Consider the following 26,902-nt stretch of genomic DNA (forward strand, 5'->3'; position numbering starts at 1 on the left):
CTTGTAGTGTTTTCTGCATTAACTGGAGGACATCCAGCATTGACAAAGGGCCTGATAATATAGAATCAATATTTGCCACTGACATAGGCAAAGTCCCTTGGTTACCATCCTGGAATCCCCAGCCAATTAAGCCAGGTGCTCCAAGCTGCACACACTCTTTGGCTGCCGTCCACAGATTTTTCTTTACTTGAAGAAAGGCCTTCTTCAGACCCGGTCCCCTCACGCTGGAACATACATGGAGAGGAGGAAAGCCAAGCCTGAATTGCGCCAGGGGTTCAAAAAAGGTCCAGAATTTTCTTCTCCTGTGCTTCCAACAACTCCTGGGAGCCTCCTGCTGAGGTAGACACGTCCCATGTTTGTGGTCTCCGTTAACACAGGAGGTTTAGAATGCTTCCGGGCAAAATCTTTAATTGAAACCACCAGTGATTTCGCTGATGAATGAGATCAGCCCACTACTTGGGTACCTCTGACTGCCATAAAATTCTCTTCTATATGGGAGGAAGTCCCAGGATCCTCTAATGTCAGTACATCTTTTCTCCTTCCACAGACATTGATACCTTTTCCTGCTCCCACAGGCTCTACACCTTTTTTCTTTAAAGGGGTTATCTTAGGCTATACTTGTGCACAATGAAGTGGGAAGCCGCTATATAAAGTTAGCAATTCACAAAACACAGCACTTTCTTCCTCCTCCTGCTGTCAAAGTCTTCAGCTGTGTAGTGCTGCCACTCTGCTGACAACACAAACCCTTTACCATTATTCGCAATGCAGTTTATGCTACACTTTGTAAAAGCGCTAATTTCCACTGCGCGAGGGGCTGGGCAGTTGTTATTTTCCAAGCTCTGAGCTCCAATTAAGTACTGGAGCGGGTGCCAGCAGTCCACAAACTTCAGGGCTTCAGGGCTCAGGGCGCGCACTCCTTGCAACACCACTCCTCCCTATGGCTCGCACTGAAATGCCCAGCCGCGATGTTTGTCCCTCGTAGCTCACCACACAGAGCGAAACACACAGCCTATGGGCTCGGGCGGGCACAAGCACAGACCTACAGGAATGTACACACACACAGCGCAGCACATCAATGCTTGGTATCTGCATGAGGAAAAGCCTCACACAATGAGTCTATCGGGAGGATCTGCCCTTTCCTCAGGCAATCAAGAAGGGGACTCAACAGATCTTCTCAGTATTTGACATTAGGTTTACAAGCATCACAAGTATCCAACCTCTGTCTTAATTTATATTCACAAAGGATTTCACTGAAGTAAATCTTGAGATGCCTGAAGCTTATGTGTAAATGGAATTTACAAATATGTGCTGACGTTCATCTTGAAGAGGCAAGGATCTTTGGATTTGTCCTAATGAAGATCTTCATCAATAACATGCATAAGGCCCAGTGCAACACTAAGATGCTCATGATCTTCACATAATTTGCTGCTGGTGAAATATTTGTGAATTGTTTTTGTTGGCTTAGTAATTATATAAACTCTGACCTCAGCCATGTTCAGTATTTTGATGGTGTCCTAACTACTCCCAATTTTACTATTTCATACATTTAGTAATGGCTTCAATGCAACATATTTATTTAAGTCTTTTGTTTACATTCACAGCCTTGATAGTCTACAAATAATTTAATAATTTGAAACACTTAAAAAGTCCAAATGGGTCTAAGTAGACATAGAAAAGTGAACATTTAACTATGTTACACATTACTTTCCTTCTATGTGTACTACAAAAATATTGTTATTGTTCACAACTTACAGCCTAGAAATGATTACAGTTCCACCCAGAAGCAGTAACTCACAACAAAGAATACGTCTATGAAAAGAAAACAAATTGACAACATGAAAGTTACATACAAGCTTGTAGCTGTTAAGGAAATAAGGAGCTGGAGCACATACTTGCTAGCATCAGATAACTCCTCATTACAGTCCTTACATTATGAAGATGAGGCAAGTTAGAAAATAGAGAGGTTCCCTAGCCCTTAAGCAAACACTTTCAGCCCTCCCATTTTGTCATGAGAATATAAATACCTAACCCTTCATCAAGAAACTATCTCACCCAACCCCTCCTAACTTTTTTGTTGAACTCCTTTTAAGGTCAAAGTAACCAGACAGAATAGCTGTCTGATTTGCCAAAGAAATCTTGGGGACATTCAGACAGCTTCCCTGGAAATGCATTCCATCTTTTGCTTACAATTGGTTTTGCTGTTCGTAACTCACCTTTGAGTGCTTTCTATTTGCTGGCTTTATTTGTTTTAGGCTGTCCAGCTTGAGTTTGTCACTTTTGTGTAGCATTGCCTATTTAGAGTATTCTGTTGCTTTCTGTAAACAGGCCTTTAATCTTGTTCTTATCTAGTCATTTTTGATGTGCGTTCAAAGACAGAGGTCAAATGTCAGGCTCTGTCTTTCAAGGGAGCTTAGTGTTTGATTTTCTTTCTCTGGCTTCAAAGTGAGAGGATTTATGAGACAATCTTGCTGTGAAAGAAAGGCATTTTTTTCTAGCAAACAACAAAATGTCAATGACTGTATAGGAACTGTGCAGGTATTTCCTAATATATTAGAGTTGGGAAAGCAAAAAGGAAGCACATTTTTTGTAATTCTGAAGTGTGATGGAACCACATATTGTAATAGAGTCAAAATAAATCAATACACTACGTGATGACATTTCCATACGTTATCATTTGTGCTCTCTATACCTTTATCAGTAAAACTGTATGTCTGTGTAAATGTAATGGTCACTTCAATTGAAAATGTGCTGTCTGTAATGGCAATGCTCTATCACACCATGCATACCTCACCTACCCCACTCCATTATACTCTGCATCACTTCACACCACTGTAACCTAATCTGTACTACTTGACACTACCCCACTCTATGCCACTCCACACTGCATCACTGCGTTCTACTCTAACGTACTCCAATTTACACCACTCTACTCTGCACCACTCCAAACCAATACGCCCTCCTCTGCACACCACTACTGTATGTCGCTCCACTCTGCATCACTGCACTCTTCGCCACTCTGCTCTATGGCACTGAACTCTACGTCTCTCTACTCTGTTTTGCCACGGCACTCTACACCACTCCAGTCTAGGCCAGTTCACTTGTCTAGGAATGTTCATCCTGCATCACTCTACTCTGCAACATGGAACTCTATGCCACTGCACACCACACCAATACACTCTATGCCAATGCACTCCACTCTATCCCACTCCAGTCTATGATAACCCATTCTACACAACTCTAATCTACTCTGCACCACTCCACTGTATGCCACTTTATTCTACCCTGAAACAATTCAAATCTACGTCACTGCACTCTACTCAAATCTGCTCCACTCCACTCTACGCCACTGCATTCCATGCCACTGCAATTTACCCTATGCCACTCTACTCTGCACCACCTCACTCTATGACACTCTACTCTAAACCACTGCACTCCTTGACAATGCACTGTACGCTACTATACTGCAGTCTGAAATACTCTACTGCATGCAACTCTACACCATTGCACTCTGTCACTGCACTCTCTGACACTCTTTTTTACTGTGCACTGCCGTACTCTTCACCACTGCACTCTACACCAATGCACTCTACACCACTACACTCTACAGCACTCTATTCTGCAACACTGCACTCTCTGCCACTGAACTCTTTGGTACTGTATTCTACACCACTGCACTCTATGCCACTGCACTCTACTCTACTCCATGGCAATGAACTTTTAGCCACTACACTGTACACCACTGCACTCTAAGCAACTGCACTACAACACTGCACTCAACTCTACTCTACACCACTCTATACCACTGCCCTCAACATTATTCTACTCTGCACTATTGTGCTCTATGCCACTGTACTGTATTCCACTGAATTTTATGCCACTGTCCTCTATTCAGCACCACTCCATTTTGCACCACTGCACTCCACACCACTGCAATCTATTCATCACCGCTCTAATCTACGTCACTGCATTCTTTGCCACTGCATTCTACGACATTGCATCATACGTCACTGCATTCTATGCTGCTAGACTCTACACCATTCCACTCTACAACACTCTATGCCAATGCACTCCACACCACTCCACTCTAATCTGTGACAGTCCACTTAGCGGTATGGAACTTTATGAGGCTCCACTCTATGTCACTACACTACAAAACAGTCTATGCCACTCCACTCAATGGCATCCCACATCACAGAGTGACACTCTATCCCACTCCACACAATGGCACTCTACTCTATGCCACTTCACTTTATGCCACTTACCTCTATGCCACTCCAAGCCACTACACTTCAATCTCCTCTATTCCACTCTACTCCACACCACGCTACAACATGCAACTCCACTCTGCACCTCTCCAGGCCATTCTACTCTTCAGCACTTCGCTCCATGTCACATCACTGTATCCCACTCTAAGCCACACCACTCTACACCACTCCATGCCACTCTGTAACACTCCACACCTCTCTATGCCATGTTACGCCAATCCACTCTACTCTACTTCCCTTCATCTGCTGTACAACAAGGCTACAAGACATTGGCAAATCTAATAGCTCTTGCATAGGCGAAACCTTTTTTGCTTTGCCAATGCTTGCCTTTTTTTGAAGCACTCAATGTGGGTAAATTTTTTTTATCTCTCTCCCTTATAGGTTTCTCTACCCCCATTCCATGTCCCTGTATCGCACCTATTGATGTCTCTCACTCCCGTGGTTCTTTGACAAACTATTCCCAACCTCCCGCCTTCTGAATTCTTCTGTTTAGAATTTGTTTTCTCTCTGCCATTCTGCTGCTTTAACCCTTTCCCTAACCTTTTTTGCCATTAAGATTTTGTTTTAAAAAAAAAGTGTTTTTGCACTACATTTTTTGACTCCACACTCCATGCCATTCCACAACACTAAACTCTATGCCACTTCAAAACACTCTATGTCCCTCTACCACACTCTACACCACTCTATGACACTCCACACCACTTCACATCACTCTGCTCTATGCCACTAACATTCAGCCATGCAGGTGTACAACATGGTTAAAACACATTGGCAGAGCCAATAGCTCTTCCATAGGCAAGTCCTATTGGCTTTGCCAATGCTTGTTTGGGTTTGGGATGGAAGCAGCATTTATAGAATGCCTCACTCTTTGTGCAGGGAATTGGGATTTTTTCATGCAGGGTAAACATTCACCACCTTCTTGGGAACTGAAAGAGGCACCAGTTGCTCGTATCATCCTTTTAAGAGTGTTGTTGGTGAAGCAATGCGCCTTGTTGGAAGTCAGATGTCCTTCCTAGCCTTATTAGGCTTTGCAGAGAGGGAAGCAAAGATAGTCACACATGCGCTATTTTATACCTCGTCTCATTAATTAAAATATCATAGCTGTATTACGGGCTGGATAAGACTCAGCATATGTGTTGTGACCTACTGTGAAGGATGCATTTTGTTCTGCCCATGATAGATATGCTCGAGACTGGGGTCAGAAGATGTCTTTTCTTTAAATTAAAATTATTGTTTAATTTGTTTGGCAACCGTTGATAAATGATCACTAAAGTTTCAGGTATCCAAGTATAAGCTGAACATCACTTTGCTGAATAATTGTGAGTGCTACAGTGTCATGTACATCTGAGGTTAGTCCTCTCATAAGAAGAGGCCCTTGTACTCTCTTGGCTCAGGAGTTTTTGAATCACCTGGCTGGTAGAGTACCCTGATTGTCCTGGGTTGTATCTTCAGTTATGGGTCTGCTCATCTTAAATGTTAAAGTGCCTTTAAAAGCTTCCCAATAAATAATAATTCCCATTTTATCCTATAGCCTGGCCAACTGCAGATTTCCCTTCATGGGGATTTTTCTCTTCATTTGACTATGTGAATCACACCGTGAAAGGCCTGTGTGGCACCTACTAATAATTGGCTCTTGTGGTGCTGTCTGGGTAATTTCTAACATTAACTTTAAAGTTTGCTTGGTTGTTTGTGAACTGATGAATTGGGCTGATCTTAAACACATTTACAGTGTTTTTAGGCACTTTACCATTGATACTGTTGTATTTGGATTTGTCTGGATCCTGGCTCATTCGACGTGTGTGGTGGATGAATTCTATTTAGAATAAGAATGATGGGAGAGGTGGAGATCATTGGTGGGGTAGTGGCAGGTCCCTTCTGATGTTGCTATATTTCTTTAAAATGTGTAAAGATTAATTACTTACCTTTGTTCCTGCAAGTACTTCACGTTACTGGTGATGAGCAGTGAACACCTGTAAGGAGGACAGCGCCCAATTCAGGGACAGCAGCATCACAGTAATTGGTGCGACACAGGATTGCTGTGGATTTCTTTGAGCAGCGGTCGCCCAATGAAGTAGATTGGCTAAAATGGGAAGAAACTTTAAGGTTTGAGGCGATTATTGTGGCAGATGGAGAACCGTGATGATTGATGGTGAGGGCGCGCGTGCGACCTTTAGCTTTTTGGTCATCATTCTTACACTGCTGTGGTCAAGCAGCATCGTGTCCATGCGCTACCCTGAGAGACTTTCCTTCCCTAGCAAACCCACATGAGGAGCGCAAAAACTCAAGCTCTCTATAGCAACACACAGCAACAGTATATGAGAAACGTTTTCTTTACTAAGGAACTGCATATTGAGGAAGCACTCCATAGCAAGGAGTGACAATAAATGTCTTCAATTTCATTATGGGGGAAAGCACATACATATGATTTTAAAGGAGTTGCAAAGGATTGATACTGCATATTGAGAAGTGACTATTTCCTTAGAGAGACTTTAAAAGGAAAAAAAGCAGACTGATGTAGAGCAAATATGCTGAGGTACTTAAGTGCAAATTACCATAACTAACTATTGTAACTCTCTTGTGTTTAATGGATGAATTCATGGCACCAGCATCATTCCTGAATTAACCAGGAGAGCCTAATAATCCACGGGATGATTGGAGGGAATATTTCCATTCCTACGCATAGACGTTGGGGGGTGACATATTTAATGCTTCACAAAAATTGGCTATGCTCAAACACTGCTTGGGGGCGGAAGGGAGGAACATTTTAAAGCACTTGCCATCATTACCGGAAGAAGACAGTGATGAGTCCGAATGGGATGCTTATGAGATAGCATTGCTGAAATTAGTCCAATATACAGGAAAGAAAATAAATGAAGTTGTTGAGTGGTATACGTTTTTAAAAAGAACACAACTCTCTAATGTATCAGTAGACAAATTTGTAGCAGCACTTAGGATCCACTTGCAACTATAAAGGATTTCTGGATGAGATGCTATGTGACCAGTTAGTGCAGAAACTGAGAGACGAAAGAGTTCAAGAAAAACTGTTAAACACGGAAGGATTACCTTTACAAAAAGCTATTGACATAGTGAAAAGGGCAGAGAGCACAGAAGAGGGAATGAAGAAAACGGAGGGAAGAGATGCCAAAAATAGAAGGTGCTCAAGTAGTGTATAAAAAATCAAAAAAATCAAAATCATAAATATTTATAAAGTGCGCTACTCACCCGTGCGGGTCTCAAGGCGCTAGGGAGAAGGGGTTACTGCTGCTCGAAGAGCCAGGTCTTGAGTAGTCTCCGGAAAGCGGAGTGGTCATGGGTGGTCCTGAGGATGGTGGGGAGGGAGTTCTATGTCTTGGCTGCCAGGTAGGAGAAGGACCTCCCACCCGCCGTGGTTCTGCGGATGCGAGGGACAGCGGCGAGAGCGAGGTTGGCGGAGCGAAGAGGACGAGTGTGAGTGTAGAAGCTGAGGCGGCGGTTGAGAAGTTTGGGTCCCTTGTTGTGGAGGGCTTTGTGTGCGTGGGTGAGGAGTCGGAAGGTGATCCTTTTGTTGACGGGAAGCCAGTGCAGGTTTTTCAGGTGGGCGGAGATGTGGCTGTTGCGGGGTATGTTGAGGATGAGGCGGGCGGAGGCGTTTTGAATTCGTTGCAGACGTTTCTGGAGTTTAGCGGTGGTTCCTGCGTATAGTGTGTTGCCGTAGTCCAGGAGGCTCGTGATGAGGGTGTCTGGTATCGGCGGGGATCCAACGGAAGATCTTTCGGAGCATGCGGAGGGTGAGGAAGCAGGAGGATGATACGGCGTTGACTTGTTTGGTCATGGTGAGAAGTGGGTCCAAGATGAAACCGAGGTTGCGTGCGTGGTCTGAGGGGGTCGGTGCGGTACCAAGGGCCCTGGGCCACCAGGAGTCGTCCCAGGCGGTCGGGGTGTTTCCGAGGATGAGGACTTCTGTTTTGTCTGAGTTCAGTTTCAGACGGCTGAGTTTCGTCCAATCTGCGACGTCTTTCATTCCATCTTGCAGGTTGGTCTTGGCGCTGGTGGGGTCCTTGGTGAGGGAAAGTATCAGTTGAGTGTCGTCGGCGTAGGAGGTGATGATGATGCTGTGTTTGCGTACGATGTCGGCGAGGGGGCTCATGTAGACATTGAAGAGTGTCGGGCTGAGCGAGGAGCCTTGTGGGACGCCGCAGATGATCTTGGTGGGGTCTGAGCGAAAAGGTGGGAGGTAGACTCTTTGGTAGCGGTTGGAGAGGAAGGAGGTGATCCAGTCCAGGGCCTGTCCTTGGATCCCGGTGGAGCGGAGGCGGGATATTAGGGTTCGGTGGCAGACGGTGTCGAAGGCAGCCGAGAGGTCGAGGAGGATGAGGGCGACTGTTTCTCCGTTGCCCATCAGGGTTCTGATGTCGTCTGTGACTGAGATGAGGGCGGTTTCTGTGCTGTGATTGGCTCGGAATCCGGACTGAGAGGGGTCGAGTAGGCTGTTGTCTTCAAGGAAGTTGGTAAGTTGCTTGTTGACGGTCTTCTCTATGACTTTGGCGGGAATGGGAGGAGCGAGATGGGGCGGAAGTTCTTCAGGTCACTAGGGTCCGCCGTAGGTTTTTTCAGTAGGGCGTTGACTTCAGCGTGTTTCCAGCTCTCGGGGAAGGTAGCAGACGAAAACGAGCTGTTGATGATGGTCTGGAGGTGCGGGGCGATGATGTCATTGGCTTTGTTGAAGATGAAGTGTGGGCAGGGGTCCGAGGGGGCACCGGAGTGGATGGAGTTCATGGTGGCTTTGGTCTCTTCCGTGTTGATGTGAGTCCAGGCATTGAGGGTGATGGCTGGGGTTGTAGGTTCTGTGGTGGTTGGCTGGGTCTGGTGTCCGAAGCTGTTGTGTAGGTCAGTGATTTTATGATGGAAGAAGGTGGCGAGGGAGTTGCAGTATAAAACTTCTAAAGAGAAGAAAGAAGTGATGGATTCTGGAACGAATACATACCAATGTCTGAGAAGATGGTGGTTTGCTACAAATGCAAATTAAAGGGGCATGTAGTGACTGACCCTAATGGTCCGGTTGTAGGTCAAATGTGTAGAAAATGCAAAATGAAAGGACATTTTGCAAGAGTTTGTAAGAAGAAGCATTACAGGGCAATGCATCACATGAAAAGAACAGTGTTAATATTGTTGGAAGATGAGGGAAGAATTTCTGCTGGAAGTGAGTGAGGGTGAAGGTTCAGATGAGATAGACCATCCTTTTTGTGATATAATTATTGATGGGGTGGAGGTGCGAATTATGTTTGACTCAGGAGCATGCTACATCCAGGTTGGGGAGGAATATCTAGAAAAATTACCAGATACGGAGTTGTGTACTCGGGACATCAAATTAGTGGCATATGCTTATAAGCCTATTGAGTTGGTGGGCTATTTGGTGGGCTCACTAGAATTTCAAGGTGTGAAAACACAGTCCAAATTTTATTTTGGCAAGTATAGTTCAAGTACATTGTTTTGGCTGTAGCGGAGAGAGTTAAAGATTAGGCTAGACCCTTACCACCTTGGCCGACTGTTGGGAGCACAAACTGATGTGAATGTGATTGGGTAGACAAAGTGGGAGAATTAATTCTCTGGTGTCTTCCAGGAAAACTGGATCTGTTAAAGGGGTTTGCTCTCAAAATCATATTAAGGGATCGTGTGTGTTCAAAGGCACATATGCCTCAAGGTGTACCTTTGGTGTTGAGGGAACCTCTGCAGAACGAGTTTCAGAGATTATGTCAGGTAGGTATTATTGAGGAGAATGAAACTGAGACTAGGTGGATCTGCGAGTTCTCAAAAAGTGTATCTGCATAGATCATCACCCCCTCCCCAACATTGCTAATATGCTGATTACAATCAAGGGAGCTAAGATTTTAGCTACATTGGATCTTTCCTCAGCATATCACCAGATCTTGTTAAATCCAGAGTGAAGGCCGTTTACTTCATTTGTCACAACTGAGGGGGCATACAATTTTAAGCACATGCCATTTGCTTTGGCATCTGCAGCAGAAGTATTTCAGAGGGCCATGCACCAACTATTTAAGAATGAAGGCAATGTGACATATTTCCAGGATGAGAGTTTGGTATTTGGGAAAGATATGGAAAATATGGAAGAGGATGATGGAGTGTTGTGGAGTGTTAAAACATTGCAGGATAATGGATTAACCATAAAGCATGACAACTGTAAGATTGGTGTGAGAGGTGTGGAATACATGAATCATTGGTTGGACAAACAGGGAGTGGCGATAAAACTGAAGCTTGTGCAGGCCATAGAAGAAGCACCTTCTCTTCAGAATAAGTACCAGTTGCAATTATATTTAGGGCTTGAGGAGAATTACTCCTGTTTTGTTCCTATATTTGCGGACAATACAGAATGCATGAAGAAGTTGATGGCAAAAAATGCCAAATTTAAATGTGATGAAGGTTGTCAGAGAGAGTGTGAGTTAATAAAAAAAAATCATTGCATTAGCCCCAACCGTGAAACCATTTGACACAAGTATAGTTTGTATAGATGTAAGGAGTTTGGGGTGTTTTTAATGTAATACAGATATGGAAAAGAAGCAACAATTTAGATGCTTTGAGGGGAGCGGAGTTGTCATATTCCAATATTGAATGGGAAGGAAAAGAAGTGGAGTTTGTGCCATTTCTGAACATTTGTGTCGGAAGTACATGTTGTGATTTGCACAAATCATCAACCTTTGATGGATGTGTTCACAAGAAAGGGTATAGGTCAGGTTTCATATAGCATTATCAAGTTAGTTTTGAAACTGATGGAGTTCACTTTCAGAATGGAATATGTACCTTGGAAGAAAAATGTGGTGGGAAATTATTTGTCACAATTACCTGTAAAGAGTGAGGATGTAGTGATTGTAGGTGATGAAGAATGGCTGATAGTGAATGTGTGTACCCTCAATGAGGGTTGTATATCTCATGAGGAGGGTCCAGGCAATTAGGGGGGGTACCACTTTGCAAGATGTGAAGGAATATTTGACGAAAGGATGGCCAGCAAAAGGTAAAGCATCTTATGGGGCAGAGTTGCTCAAGAATGTAAGCACTGAGTTGTCAGTTACCTGTGAGGTATTACTCAGAGGTGAATTATTGGTAGTACTGGAAGTGCTGAGAAGTCACAGAGTAAGGTTAGCACATGAACAGCATTCTGGCATGAGTGCAATAAAGTGCAGGGTGAGGTTGGAGTATTGGTTGCTGGGATTAGATAAAGGTGTTCAGAGGGCAATAAGGGGGTGTGTGCAGTGCACATGGAGTGACAAGTCCCAGAAGATGGTGGTGTATCTACCAGGTAAAGTAGACTAAGGGATGCTCCACGGAAGAAGCTTGAGTTGGACATCTCCGGTCAATAAAGAGTGCTGGGATTGTGTCCTAAATTTGTTTTGGAAGCCATAGATTATTGTTCAAAATTGCCGGAGGTACATTTTACTGATCATGTGACCATTCAGGATGTAATAATATTTTTGGAAGACCTATGGCATAGAGAGGGAATGCCGGAGCAGATGGTAACTGATAATGGTGCACAGATGTCTCCCAAGAGAGGAAGGAGTTCTTGGGAACACATCAGAGTATTAGTCTACTGTCCCCGAGCAACAGCTTGTTAAGAGGTGGAGTAGGACTTTAGAGGAGGGTTTAAAATTGGCACTGAGTTAAGGAAACCAGTGGAGGAGTGAGGTGAAGAAGTTGGTGTGGGCATACTGCACTACGCCTAACAGTGTTACAGGAAAGCTTCTGTTCGAAGTTATGCAAGGAAGGAAAGCAAGAGGTCTGATTGGAGTGGAAAGGAAAAAGTGGGGGAAAAATGTTACTGGGCTTAAAAATGAGTTTAGAGTTGGAGAACGGGTGCAAGCGAGGAAAGGACGTAGGAAGGATAAAACTTTGGCCAAATTTTCAGTTAAGGGGGTGTATCCTTATACCCTTTTGAAATGTGATGGCAAAGTGTGAAACTACAAAAAGTGGTGAAGATAGCTGGCTGTCAAAAGAATAAGTTGAAGATAGGGTAATAGTGAATGAAGAGGAAATGCAAAGGAAGTAAGGGGAGAAAATGCAAAGAGGGCAACAAGAGAAAATGCAAGCTGATTATGATCCGTCTCATCGGACAAGGAAAGAAGAATGTGATGGTATTCATGGAAGGGCAGGCAAAAGTCGGTCTGGCATGGAGATTATGTGATGGGTTGATGAATGTATATGGTTCAGAATTTTTAGGTGATGTTTTATACAATACTTATAATTTGTTTTTTTTGTGAGATGTAGGGTAAGAGTCAAGAAATATATTTGATACTAAACGTATACTGATATTATTTTAAGCATTATTATTAATATGATTATTATTATTATTATTATTATTATTATTATTATTGTCTTCGTTACTGTTGTTGTTCAATATAAGGAGGGAGATGTGTTGTATTTGGACTTGTCTGAGTCCTGGTTCATGCAACGTGTGTCGTGGGTGAATTCTGTTTAGAATGCGAATGGTGAGAGAGACGGAGACCATTGGTGGGCTGGCTTGCAGCTCCCTCCTGGTGTTGCTATATTTCTTATAAAGATTAAGTGCTAACCTCTGTTCCTGTGAGTGCTTTATTTTAGATACACTATGAAGTATGCGTACAGATCACACTTTCAGAGGCATTGACACAAAATCGTCAAGTGCCAAATACCCAAGATGAATAGAGGACTCTGGTGTAAGTCCCAGAAGAGTATGTAATTCTTAAATTCATGCAGATTAATACGGCACAATGTATTTTTCTGAAGAAAAATGTAGGATATTCTCTTAATTCTTATTCCTTCCTAGGCAACATTTATATGTTTCTTGTGAAATGTCAAATCTGCCATTTGCATTGGTCACTACTAAAAGATCTCTGTTTGATGCAGTTGATTGAATATGTATCTGGTGTTTCTATTCAGGAGTCTTAAGGTGAATAAACTGGACTGTTTAACTGGGAGGTGCCTGAAACAATCTTTTCAAGGGATTTAAAAAAAGGTACTTGGCCATGGTCCTCCAAGTTCTCAGTGAATGCCAAAGCCCTTGACCATCTTGAGCAGGGTTAATATGTGCCTTGTTGTTAGTTGGTGATTCCTTTACAGGCTGCATCTAGGTAAGCTACACAATACATACTGACATATAGATTTGTAGGCATTGTAAGGCAAGATATATTTAACTCCAGAAGTCTGCAACACAAAATCCATTAACCCGTACTGTGCCCAGGACAAGGTGATCTCGTCCAAGGCGCCGGTTCCTCGTCCTGCTATGGGCCCCCGGGGGAGCGCTAACATTCCCCGATGGCCTAGGCAGGGATGGAAGGGGAATCGCTTCCCCTTCCACCCCCCGTGACCCCCTTGTGGTGTCTGATGACATCAGCGCACTTTCGCGCGCTGACCTCATCAGAGGCCTTCCCTCCGGGCTTCCAGCGCCAGATCGGAGGAGAAATGCAAAACATTTCTTCTCTGATCACGTGGAGGGGGCAGAGAAGCCTGAAAGGAGAGGAAAGGCCTTTCCTTTCCTTTCAGGCTTCTCTAAGCATTTCTGCTGCCTGATCGTGATGCGATCGGGCAGAAGAAATGGCACTAGACACCAGGGAATTTTTTTATTTTTTTTATTTACTTGATAAGGAGAGCGGCCGCTCTCCAGGGGGGCAATTTGTTTTTTGGCTGTTTCTGCCCCCCCTTGGGGGCTGATCGGCCTATTTTTATTAGGCCAATCTGCCCCCAAGGGGGGCAGAAACCACTAGACACCAGGGATTTTTTTTTTAATATGTACACATAAGGGCCGCCCCCCAGGGGGGCAAATAATTTTATGGCAGTCTCTGCCCCCCCGGAGGCAGATCGGCCTAATACAATTAGGCCGATCTGCCTCCGGGGGGGCAGAAACCCTCTAGACACCAGGTATTTTTTTTTTTATTTGTGGGGAGTGACCCCTTTAGACAAAATTAATTCTAGGCCTATTTCTATTAGGCTAATCTGCCAGTAGACACCAGGGATTTTTTTTTTGTCAGTTTCTCTTGAAGGGAGCGACCCCTTAGGCAAGGGTCGCTCTCCTGGGGGGGGGGGAATTTGTTTTAGGCCATTTCTGCCCCCTTTGGGGGCAGATCGGCTAGGCACGAGGGATTTTTTTTTTTTGTTTTATTTAATTTTTTTATATGTGGGGAGCGACCCCTTAGGCAAGGGTCGCTCCCCTGGGGGCAAAATGATCTTTGGGCCATTTCTGTCCCCCTTGGGGGCAGATCGGCCTTTTTTTATTAGGCCAATCTGCCCCCGGGGGGGCAAAAAACACTAGACACCAGGGATTTTTATTTTTTTGCGAAAAGTTCACGCAAGGGGAGCGACTTCTTAGGCAAGGGTCGTTCCCCTGGGGGACAAATTTATTTTAGGCCATTTCTACCCCACTTAGGGGTAGAGCTGTCTATTTTTATTAGGCCAATCTGCCTCCAAGGGGGGCAGAATCCACTTGGCACCAGGGATTATATTTTTGCACCAATTTTACGCAAGGGGAGTGACCCCTTGGGCAAGGGTCACTCCCCTTGGGGGGCAATTTTTTTTTAGGTCATTTCTGTTCTCCTTGGGGGCAGATCGGCCTGTTTCTATTAGGCCGATCTGCCCCCGGGGGCAGAAACCACTTAGGCACCAGGGATTGGTGTGTGTATTTTGTTTGGGGGGGCAGCCCCTTGGGCAAGGGTCGCTCCCGATGGGGGCACATTACTGTTGGCCATATCTGCCCCCTCTTGGGGGCAGATCGTCTTATTTTTGGAAGGCCCATCTGCCCCCAAGGGGCTCAGAAAGCCCACCAGAGACCAGGGAATTTTTTTTTCAAAATAAGAGGGTGGGGGTATGGCCATACCCCCACTGCAAATAAATGGTGCCCAAGTTGTTCTGCCCACCAGTGGGTAGATGGGGAAATTACCCCCGATCCACACCCGGGGGGGGGGCAGGAAGTCTACTAAATGCAAGGGAATAAAAAAAAATTAAAAAATAGTGGGGTGGTGGCTACCAACCAGTATGGGCATGGTTATGCCCCTACCCCTACTGAAGGGGGTAACAGTCTTTCAGCTCTCCCCTGCACACTAAAACATCTTATCCCACGGCAAGCCAGTGGACATTTGTTTATTTGGGGTTTTGGTTTTACATTTGGGCCATGAGAGCTAGGCTAACTCTCAAAATCGTCCCACTTGGAATGGTGAGGGCTGCACTTTTTGGACTTTGGGACGCTGCCATGTAGAAAAATCCACAAGACCTAGACACATCTGAAAACGAAACATCTGAGTGAGTCCAGGGTGGTGTGCTTCAAATGCACCCGCACCATTTTCTTACCCACAATGCCCTGAAAATCTCCAACTTGGCTGGAAATCACACATTTTTCCCACATTTTTGTGATGGAACCTACCGGAATCTGCAGGAATCCACAAAATTCCTACCACCCAGCATTGTCTCATCTATACCGATAGGAATTCTGCCTCACTTGTCAGCCTAAAAATGTTATTTTCCAAACTGCCCTTTTGGACCCGCTTTGGTTCCCCCTCAATTTTGACATGCTTTTGGCTCTTCCCTGTCACAGGCACTTGGCCCACCTACACAAGTGAGGTATCATTTTTACCGGTAGACTGAGGGGAACGTTGGGTGATTGTCCCGGTGCGGTGATCCCACACAGAAATGTAGGAAAAATTTGATTTTTTAGATAAATTTGAGGTTTGCTGAGGATTCTGGGTAAGAAAATACTGGGGTATCCACGCAAGCAACACCTCCCTGGACTCCCTCGGTTGTCTAGTTTTCAGAAATGTCTGGGTTTGGTAGGTTTCCGTGTATGGCTGCTGAGCCCAGGACCAAAAACGCAGGTGCCCCCGCAAAAACAGGTAGTTTTGTATTTGATAATTTTGATGTGTCCAGATAGTGTTTTGGGGCATTTCCTTTCGCGGGCACTAGGACTACCCACACAATTGAGGTACCATTCTTATCGGGAGACTTGGGTGAACACTGGGTGGAAGGAAATTTGTGGATCCTCTCAGATTCCAGAACTTTCTGTCACCGAAATGTGAGGAAAAAGTGTTTTTTTGGCCAAATTTTGATGTTTGCAAAGGATTTTGGGTAACGGAACCTGGCCAGAGCCCCACAAGTCACCCCATCGTGGATTCCCCTAGGTCTCTAGTTTTAAAAAATACACAGGTTTGGTAGGTTTTCCTAGGTGCCGGCTGAGCTAGAGGCCAAAATCCACAGGTAGGCACTTTGCAAAAAACACCTCTGTTTTCTGTAGTAAAATGTGGTGTGTCCACTTTGTGTTTTGGAGCATTTCCTGTCGCGGGCGCTATGCCTACTCACACAAGTGAGGTACCATTTTTATTGGGAGACTTGGGGGAACGCTGGGTGGAAGGAAATTTGTGGCTCCTCTCAGATTCCAGGACTCTCTGTCACCGAAATGTGAGGAAAAGGTGTTTTTTTAGCCACATTTTGAGGTTTGCAAAGGATTCTGGGTAACAGAACCTGGTGAGAGTCCCACAAGTCACCACGTCTTGGATTCCCCTAGGTCTCTAGTTTTAAAAAATGCACTGGTTTGGTAGGTTTCCCTAGGTGGCGGCTGAGCTAGAGGTCAAAATCCACAGGTAGGCACTTTGCAAAACACACCTCTGTTTTCTGTAGAAAAATGTGATGTGTCCATGTTGTGTGTTTGAAGCATTTCTTGTCGCGGGCGCTATGCGTACCGACACAAGTGAGGTACCATTTTTATCGGGAGACTTGGGGAAACGCTGGGTGAAAGGAAATTTGTGGCTCCTCTCAGATTCCAGAACTCTCTGTCACCGAAATGTGAGGAAAAGGTGTTTTTTGAGGTTTGCAAAGGATTCTGGGTAACAGAACCTGGTGAGAGCCCCACAAGTCACCCCGTCCTGGATTCCCCTAGGTCTCTAGTTTTAAAAAATGCACAGGTTTGGTAGGTTTCCCTAGGTGCCGACAGAGCTAGAGGCCCAAATCCACAGGTAGGAACTTTGCAAAAAACACCTCTGTTTTCTGTGGAAAAATGTGATGTGTCCACATTGTGTTTTGGGGCATTTCCTGTTGCGGGCACTAGGCCTACCCACACAAGTGAGATACCATTTTTATCGGGAGACTTGGGGGAACATAGAATAGCAAAACAAGTGTTATTGCCCCTTGTCTTTCTCTAAAGTTTTTCCTTCCAAATATAAGACAGTGTGTAAAAAAGACATCTATTTGACAAATGCCCTGTAATTCACATGCTAGTATGGGCACCCCAGAATTCAGAGATGTGCAAATAACCACTGCTCCTCAACACCTTATCTTGTGCCCATTTCGGAAATACAAAGGTTTTCTTGATACCTATTTCTGACTCTTTATATTTCAGCAAATGATTTGCTGTATACCCGGTATAGAATGAAAACCACTGTAAGGTGCAGCTCATTTATTGTCTCTGGGTACCTAGGGTTCTTGATGAACCTACAATCCCTATATATCCCCGCAACCAGAAGAGTCCAGCGGACGTCACAGTATATTGCTTTCAAATATCTGACATTGCAGGAAAAAGTTACAGAGTAAAACGTAGAGAAAAATGCCTTTTTTTTTCACCTCAATTTCAATATTTTTTTATTTCAGTTGTTTTTTTCTGCAGAAAACCCTTGTAGGATCTACACAAATTACCCATTGCTGAATTGAGAATTTTGTCTACTTTTCAGAAATGTTTAGGTTTCTGGGATCCAGCATTGGTGCCACACCCATTTCTGTCACTGACTGGAAGGAGGCTGAAAGCACAAACAATCATAAAAATGGGGTATGTCCCAGTAAAATGTCAAAATTGTGTTGCAAAATTGGATTTTCTGATTCAAGTCTGCCTGTTCCTGAAAGCTGGGAAGCTGGTGATTTTAGCACCGCAAACCCTTTGTTGATGCCATTTTCAGGGAAAAAAACACAAGCCTTCTTCTGCAGCCCTTTTTCCCCATTTCTTTTTTTAAAAACGTAATTTTCACTGTATTTTGGATAATTTCTTGGCCTCCTTCAGGGGAACCCACAAAGTCTGGGTACCTCTAGAATCCCTAGGATGTTGGAAAAAAAGGCGGCAAATTTGGCATGGGTAGATTATGTGGACAAAACGTTATGAGGGCCTAAGCGAGAACTATTCCAAATAGGCAAAAAAGGCCTGGCACAGGAGGGGGAAAAGGCCTGGCATCGAAGGGGTTAAGGATACATTTCAAACTAACAGCACTGGCATTCATTAAAGTACTCCCTTTTCATTTTAAGGAAAGTGTGAATGTTTACATGGAATACAATGGATAAAGATTATAAAAAAGTGGTTTACCTTTCCATGAAGTGTACCGCTTCATCTGTTAATCTTTGGGTAAGGTCCTCATAAGACAATGGTTGCTGAACAACCTTGTGGTTCCGCATAATGAAACAGTTAAAGTGTCTGAAACTTGAGAAGAAGACAAAACCAAGCCCAAGTAAAATGACAGCTACTAAAGCTGTGTAGAATACTAAGACTTTCCAGGGGACTTTGATGAGCCCAACAACATGAAGTATCCCGAGGGCAATCAGAGCTGTACCGATGATCTGAAGAGGCCCCTTTACTTCATTGGAAAGCCCATTGAGGAACACACTTCCATGACCTGGTTTGCAGTCTTTGAGGTTGGTCATGGACAGACCATAGAAGTAATCAAAACCATGATTGAGAGGGTGGTGGCAAAAGTCATCTCTGTTGTTGCAGTTAAGTCCAAGATGCCACTTCCCTGCAAATGGATACAAAGTGAAGACAATGAGGTAAACTGCATCTTTGAGGTGCACAGGCATTATTTTGAAGTGTGTGCAATGTGACACAAAGTTCACAAGAGAAGGTCAGCCTTACATTTGATTTCCTGGTCAATTACACAAAATATTTATTTGGAAATACTGTTGCACAATTCTCCCTCCACATATAAATATTATCCTAATCACAATAATTTGTGAGCTTGCTTTACACATCTTTTAAAAACATATGTTATCACTGGAAAGGACACAGAAATTATTGTCTTGAAATGACAATGCTGTTGGTAGGCCTGAGCATCCCAACAATGCCATAATATTCAGTAAGAAGCCGGTGACTTACCACCAACTGTATCTGGGAATTTGCTTATTAAAACATTTGAGTATGACACACTTACTATTTCATCCATTTGTAGTGCTGTAAACCAGGCAGAGTCCTGACAGAGTGAGTGTGAGAGGTAATGAGATTTGAAAAAAGGTAATGTGATTTTAGTGTAAGCGAGAGTTCAATAACCAGCATTTCTATGCTCAAAACAGTCTAACATGTCTATTGGACATATTGCCAATCTAGACACACTTAATACCCTACTTTACTTTTTTTAATTAAATATGTGCTTTATAGCAATAGCTGAAAAAGCTACATTTTGGAAATACTTTAAAAACTGTTTTTGTCTATTTTGAGGGTTGGGCAGCTGTATAAATACTGATTAGCATGGATTTCAAAAGGTTTGGAACACCACTGAAATCCACAAATTAAACACTGAAAACAGGGCAGCCTATGTATAACCCATTATATTTAACTCGTGAAGAATGGCACAAAGAATGTATTAAGGGTGCATTTGAAACTAACAGTACTGGCATTCATTAAAATACTCCCCTTTCATCTGATGGAAAGTGTGCCAAATCAGGTAGTCAATCCTGCTACATCACTGCTAAGGCATGGAACCACCTGCCACTAAACATAGGAGACTCTTCTTCACTTCTTGAATTCTGCAATAAGCGAAGCTGAAGACCTGGTAATGTACCTAAGCCCTAGGTTTGGCTAGACTCACACCTGCTCATAGCCAGGATACCCACCCTGAAGATGGTAATCCAAAAAGCTGCATAAGATAACACAGTATCATAAATGCACAAGTGGACACAGAGTAGAAAGGATCTCTGTATACATTTTCTCAAAAAATGTCTGCACTGCCAATGGTACAATTTCTCTAGTGTCCAGTGTGTATGTGTTCTTGCATATAAATTCATATATGTGAAATGCTAAACTAGGGGTATCTAAATGTATCTCTTTTAATAATGTGAGTCAAAGTTTAAGGGTGAACATCAAAAGACATCTGCTTCAGCATATGCAGAATCTCCATTCAATGTTTGCATTATCTATTCCTTTTATTTGCTCATGTTGTCACGATCACAAGGTTACTGCTACTTTCAAGTGCTGCGTAAATTTCATGATATATGAATCCAGGCATTAGTTTACCCTTACAGCCCCTGCATTTATCAGCTGGTATTGCTTAAATGATGGTCTAGTGGAATTTGAGGAGTTCATCTGAATCTAATTCATGTTAAAAATATATACTAGAGCACCAAATCACTTACAAATATTGTAGTTTTTTTCAACCTTGTTGCAGCCTCGGATTGCATGCAATCTGGGAAAGCCTCTACTATATTCCTAAAATCCTGCATGAAAACAGTCCTTGACTCAGAACTTCTGATTGTCACATGTCCTTTTTTCCTTCACTTACATTTTAGTACTTCCCGTTCATGCACTCCTTGTTTCTCTGAACGCACCCCACTCTGTCACGTGTGTTTGCCCCAGCATATGTTACTGCATTTCTACAAATTGCCCTCACCTCTTTTCAAAGATCATAACAAACTCCTTTGTAAGTAATACCCCTGCATCCCCTCTAGCTAATTTATTATTCCCATCAACCACCTGCATGAGCTTACATACCCTTTCTAAGGATCACATCAAAGCCCTATTAATTTAGTTTATCACAATAAAACTTAGATAAATGCATGGGATAGTTTCCTTGAGAGCACAAGATTATTCCAATAACCAATTGTTACTAATAAACACTTGATTTACTACTAATGTTGGATTCCCAGACCAGTGTAGTGCCTGCCATAAAGAGCTTAAATACCTCATCAGGGTTACTAAGCGCTATATAAATATAATTACAACTATATAAAATCCTAATTTGACCTCTGAATTCAAAGTTAAAAGATACCCTATTACATTATCTTGCCAGCTTGTTGAGTACACTTTGGTTAAAAACATTCTAGTATGATGACTTCTCTGGGGCAAAGGTCCTTTCATGGATAGGAAATCTTTGTCATCCAGTATTTAATTTACATTTTCTAGCCTACCATCTGATCTTCAGCAAAGTGCTAGACCTCTCAGAGTGCTCTGTGTTTTGTTGATGTCTTACTATCAAAGCCCAAGGCTCTGCTGGTCAAAAGACATACTCACAGTGTATCCCCACAGGTAATAGCAAGAAGCACCCGCCTTTCACTATGTTATGGGGGTACTAACGATCTGTGACATATCAGATTCCAGTAACTGCCACTGATCTTTTAACCTACAGCCAAGGGAAAGAAATCTACAAACCTCTCTTTGCAAACATTGTGTACTCCACTGTAGCTGAGGCCCTTCACCCCTTCCTGTATGTAAGTGGTCAGTTGTAACATGTCATATGCATGAAGTGCTCATTGTCGTTGTATACTTTCTGGGTGAGGGCCAGTGAGAATACACCAAGGGAAGCACAGGATGGAAATTCTTTTCCATGTCGTCTTGCTGATCTGATATTCCCCTTGGTGTCATGGGGAGGGGTGGGGTAAGGAAAAACACAGACAGCCTATATCAGGCCTGTGACTGCTGGATGACAGGATTGACCAAAACCATCCTTTCTGTTTTTGACAGTTTTGAATGCAGATCCTTCCAGCAACAAGTACGCCTGCTCTGAATGGCTGGCTCCTCACTCTTCAAGTGCACATCCTGTCGCTAGTATAGACTTACTCTTTTCTCCACTGTGTCACTCTTGCAAGGAATGTGTCACATGCAAATCTCTACAATGGAAAACAATCAACCACAGCCTCAAAGGGTCTTATCAATGAAATGCTGCTTGCATCCTATGGCACAGCGAGCACAGGACACATGTCTAAGCACCTGCACTTAATGCATCAGACAGAATGCCAATGGTGATCAGTGGAATGATTGCAAATAGCATATCCATTATCAGTTGCTGAAACCCTGTAATAGTCTATAGATTTGAATTTCCTGGCTGCTGTGATACTCCAGACATGAACCAGTCATATGTAAGTCAGACTTTGTCATGCTATATATAATAAGGATAGTCCAGTCTGAACTGTCAGACCAGGTTCTCGATCTTAATGCGAATACAAACAAACCCAGGTTGATTTCAAGCTCCATAATTGTCCTTGGCTTCTTGCCAGTGCCTCATCAAAATTAAGATAAATAGCCAGCAGGATACATTTTTCTGGACCACTAGAGAGACCCTGCAGCACAAGATGAGAGATGCATCGGACCAGATAGCACAGTCTGCAAGTGGATGCTTCCTCCAGCACTGGGAACCAGTCTAGAATTTTGCAGAAATTAATCCGGCTGTAACCTGCTCTGCCAGAAGAGGAAATTGCGCTGCCTAGTGTAGCTGGTCCTCTGACCCGGAGATTAGAGCAAGATGAAGTGAACGTAAGCCTGAAAGGGAGTTTTATTGAGGAATTGAAGAATTGAGGCATTCCAAAACTGACAGCCTGCTCTGCCTTGCCCACCATATCTATGATTTTGTGAGCCCTCATTTTACCCCTTTTCTCGGCATGGAGATACAAGGAAGATGTATTCCTATCACCCTAATGTGTTGTAACACAGTGAAATCGATGTACTATATAACTCTGCACCAGGGAGAAGTTTCCATGGGTGTTGTGTGGATGTTCACACGCAACAACCATGGACTTTGACACATTCCCAGATTTACAAGGACTTGTAAACCTGGAAACGTGTAAAAACCTACGCCTCCCCAGGTGAGACATAACCAGGAGAAATATGTTTATTTCTCCTTGTCTTTTATTTTTTTCTGTGTGTGCTGAGGTTTGCATCACACATAGAGAGAGAAAAGGGCTCTCAGGACAGGAAAGCGCTATGTAGGATAAATAAGGCACATTCCTGCCCGTTCCCTGTAACGCAGGACAGCGCAGCCAAATGACGTGCTATGCTGCCCTGTGCCACAAAGCCAATATACTTTGAATCTGTTATATAAAGCACTACACTCTTGGCTGAAGATTGGTTCCACGTAATTTGTGAATCGAAGGAGAATGGTATGATTATGTATGCCCACCTAACATTGTATTGAATATTGCAGATTTCTTATGCATTTTGAAGTTTTCAGTGCTTCGACCCACCAAATTCATTTTTCATGTCGGTAGAGAAAACAGAGGCAGACAGGCTGGAGGTTTTGAGCTGTAGCTCTTTCTTTCAATTATCAATGCATGCTCAATATATATTTTCATATGATTTCAACACTCATTTAGTGAATTTTGCTAGTGCAGCATCTGTAGCTGCCGGATATAACATTTTCACAGGAACTGCAAAATAATTTCTATTCGAACCAGTGTGTACCATGTAAAAATTAGACAAGAAACATAATCGTAGGAATAAATTAAGAGAAATGTGCAAAATACAATAATTTAGTTTTACACACAATCAAGGTTGCAATTCATCAGCGGCTTCTCCGGCGGGGATGGGCTGGAAGAGGAGTGGTGAGTGCACCATAAGTGCGCATGACCGTTTGGCCGACCATAGAAAGACAGCCAAACAGACAGCCAAACAGTCATGCACCCTTAGCATTTCTAAACCTGGCTGTATTACACAGCTGGAAGGAGAAAGAGCACAGGGTCCCACTCCCTGTCCAAGCACCAAAGCAGGCCGCTCAGACCAATCACAACGCTGCTGCCATGCTGGTGACAGCATCGTTGTGATTGGAGGTGAGTCTGGAAGCCTGTGTGCTTCTGGGGGTCAGGTAGGAGAAGAGAACGAAGGAGAGATGGAACCATCTCTCCCGACGTAAAAGGTATGGTTTTTTTGTGTTTTTTTTATAACCCTCACCCCTCGTTGCAAAGTAGCTGCCATGGGATCCATACAAAAGAATTCAACAGGATCGAGCTGTGGCTTTAGAAGATGGTGTGCTCTTATATAACCAGCATTAGGATGAGAATAAATGTACAAGGCTGGCCTGGTTTGTAGTGGGTACCTTGGGTATTTACACCTTATACCAGGTCCAGTTATCCCTTATTAGTGAAATGTAGTAGTGTTCTAGCAGCCTTAGGCTGATTGAGGTAGCTATAGTAGAGCAGCTTAGGCTGAACTAGGAGACATGCAAAGCTCATGCAATACCACTTTTAGTTACACAGTACTTATACAGAAGTAAAGACAATACTCAGTGTTACCAAAAATAAAGGTATTTATTTGGGTGACATAGTACCAAAAATATCTTATAGACAATACTCCTCCTGGAGGTAAGTATTATACATAATATATACACTAGACACCAAAATTAGACAAGTAAATAGTCATAGAACAATGCAAATAATAGGAAATGCTATACAATGCAAAGGGAGATAATGGGTCTAGGGGCAACACAAACCATATACTAAGAAAGTGGAATGCTAATCACGAATTCCCCCCTAGACAAGTGTAGTGTGTGCAGAATCGCTGGGAGAGTAAGAATACAGTAAAGGTAAGTAAATTACCCCACCCCAGAGCCCAAAAAAGCAGGAGTAAAGTACTGCAAGTTTCCTTAGGGCACACTACAACTCGTGATTGGGATTTTGCGGCAACCTACCAAGTCCACAAAGAACAACTGCTGGATTCCTTGACCTGAAGACTTGCAAAGCAAGGGGACCAAGTCCAGAAGTCGAAAGATGTTCCAGGAAGGAGAGGAGCCCCTGCCAAGAGGAGGGTGAAAAAGAAGAGTCCCCGGTTAGTCGAAGACTGCAGAAATGCACCCTAGGAAGATGCCAGTGGGTTCCTGCGTGATGCAAAGGATGTCCCATGACGTGAAGATCGTTGCAGCTGTGATTTCGTGTTGGAAGTCGCCAACAAGCCTTGGCTACGAAAAAAGTGCATTTTGCATCAAAATGGCGTTGGATGGACCTGGGGCCTCAACTTTGTGTGAGGAGGAAGATGGGGCTCTCAGCACTTTAGGAAGCCCTCAGGATGTCTGCCAGCACCCCCGGAGGTCCCAGGGCATGGGGACAAAGGAGGTGCAAAATGCAGTTGATACAGCACAACAAAGGAAGTTCCCACGCCCGCAGGTTGGAGTGCCTGGGACCTGGGCCAGGCTGTGCACGAAGGAATTTTGCAAATAGTGCACAGAGGCCTCAGGAGGTGAAGAAGACACAGTACACAGGGGTACCGTCGCTCTCTGGAAAGGCAAGTTCTTACCTCTTCCAAATTGTGTCAACAGGACCTCAGGACAGTCTATGTCGATGATGACCACCCTCTGTGTCCTTAGGAGCACACGCGTCACTGTGAGAGGAGTCGAGGGGTACCGGTCATCATCTTGGAAGGTGCCTGCTGGAGCAGGGGAGTGACTCCGCCACTCCACGGGAGATTTCTTTGGTCCTTCTAGTGCAGGATGAAGACACTGAGTCCCCAGAGCGTGCACACAGTGGAAACTGTCACAGTTGCTGAGTTGGAGCTGAGGTTGCAGAAGAAAAGTATCCCTTGTGGATACTTTGTTGTTGTTACAGCGGTTCCTGAGCAGGCTGTGGTTGATCAGAGGTCAAAGGATGCTGAAGTAGTTGCAGAGGATTCCTGAAGGAAACTTGCAAGCAGAATCTGAAGAGAACCCACTGGAGAGACCCTAAATAGCCCTGAGAGGGGGACTGGCTACCTTTTCAGGTATGGAACTATCAGGAGGGGTCTCTGACGTCACCTGCTGGCACTGGCCACTCAGAGGCCTCCAGAGTGCCCCCACAACTTGCAAAGCAAGATGGCTGATGTCTGGGACACACTGGAGGAGCTCTGGGCACCACCCCTAGGGTGGTGATGGACAGGGGAGTGGTCACTCCCCTTTCCTTTGTCCAGTTTTGCGCCAGAGCAGGGGACAAGGGGTCCCTGAACCGGTGTGGACTGGCTTATGCAAGGAGAGCACCATCTGTCCCCTTCAAAGCATTTCCAGAGGCTGGGGGAGGCTACTCCTCCCCAGCCTGTAACACCTATTTCCAAAGGGAGAGGGTGTAACACCCTGCTCTCAGAGGAAATGCTTTGTTATGCCTTCCTGGGACTGGGCTACCCAGACCCCAAGAGGGCAGAACCCTGTCTGTGAGGTGGCAGCAGCTGTAGCTGCAGTGCAATCCTCAGAGAGCTGGTTTGGCAGTACTGGGGGTCCATAGTGGAGCCCCAGGATGCATGAAATTGGCTCCCCAATACCAGATTTGGAATGGGGGGACAATTCCATGATCTTAGACATGTTACATGGCCATATTCGGAGTTAGCATTGTGAAACTACAAATAGGTATTGACCTATATGTAGTGCATGCATGTAATGGCGTACCGGCACTCACAAATCCCGGGAAATGGCCCTGAACTATGTGGGGACACCTTTGCTAGGGCAAGGGTGCCCTCACACTTAGTAACTTTGCACCTAACCTTCAGCAAGTGAAGGTTAGACATATAGGTGACTTATACGTTACTTAAGTGCAGTGAAAATGGCTGTGAAATAACGTGCATGTAATTTCACGCAGGCTGCAATGGCAGTCCTGTGCAATGGTTTGTCTGAGCTCCCTATGGGTGGCAAAAGAAATGCTGCAGCCCATATGGATCTCCTGTAACCCTAATGCCCTGGGTACCTAGGTACCATATACTAGGGACTTACAAGGGGGGTCGAGTG

General features: G+C 44.1%; 1 protein-coding gene across 1 annotated transcript in view; it reads right to left on the bottom strand.

Annotated features, from left to right (window-relative positions):
• Positions 1-26,902, bottom strand: part of LOC138249540 (steryl-sulfatase-like) — a 711,979-nt gene that overhangs the window by 90,129 nt on the left and 594,948 nt on the right. Inside the window, exon 5 of the mRNA XM_069203489.1 lies at positions 18,556-18,982. Within this exon, the coding sequence (XP_069059590.1) occupies positions 18,556-18,982 (427 nt within the window). The remainder of the gene's footprint in view (positions 1-18,555; positions 18,983-26,902) is intronic.

This window comes from Pleurodeles waltl, chromosome 8, assembly GCF_031143425.1.
Source record: "Pleurodeles waltl isolate 20211129_DDA chromosome 8, aPleWal1.hap1.20221129, whole genome shotgun sequence".
NCBI classification, from domain to species: domain Eukaryota; kingdom Metazoa; phylum Chordata; class Amphibia; order Caudata; family Salamandridae; genus Pleurodeles; species Pleurodeles waltl.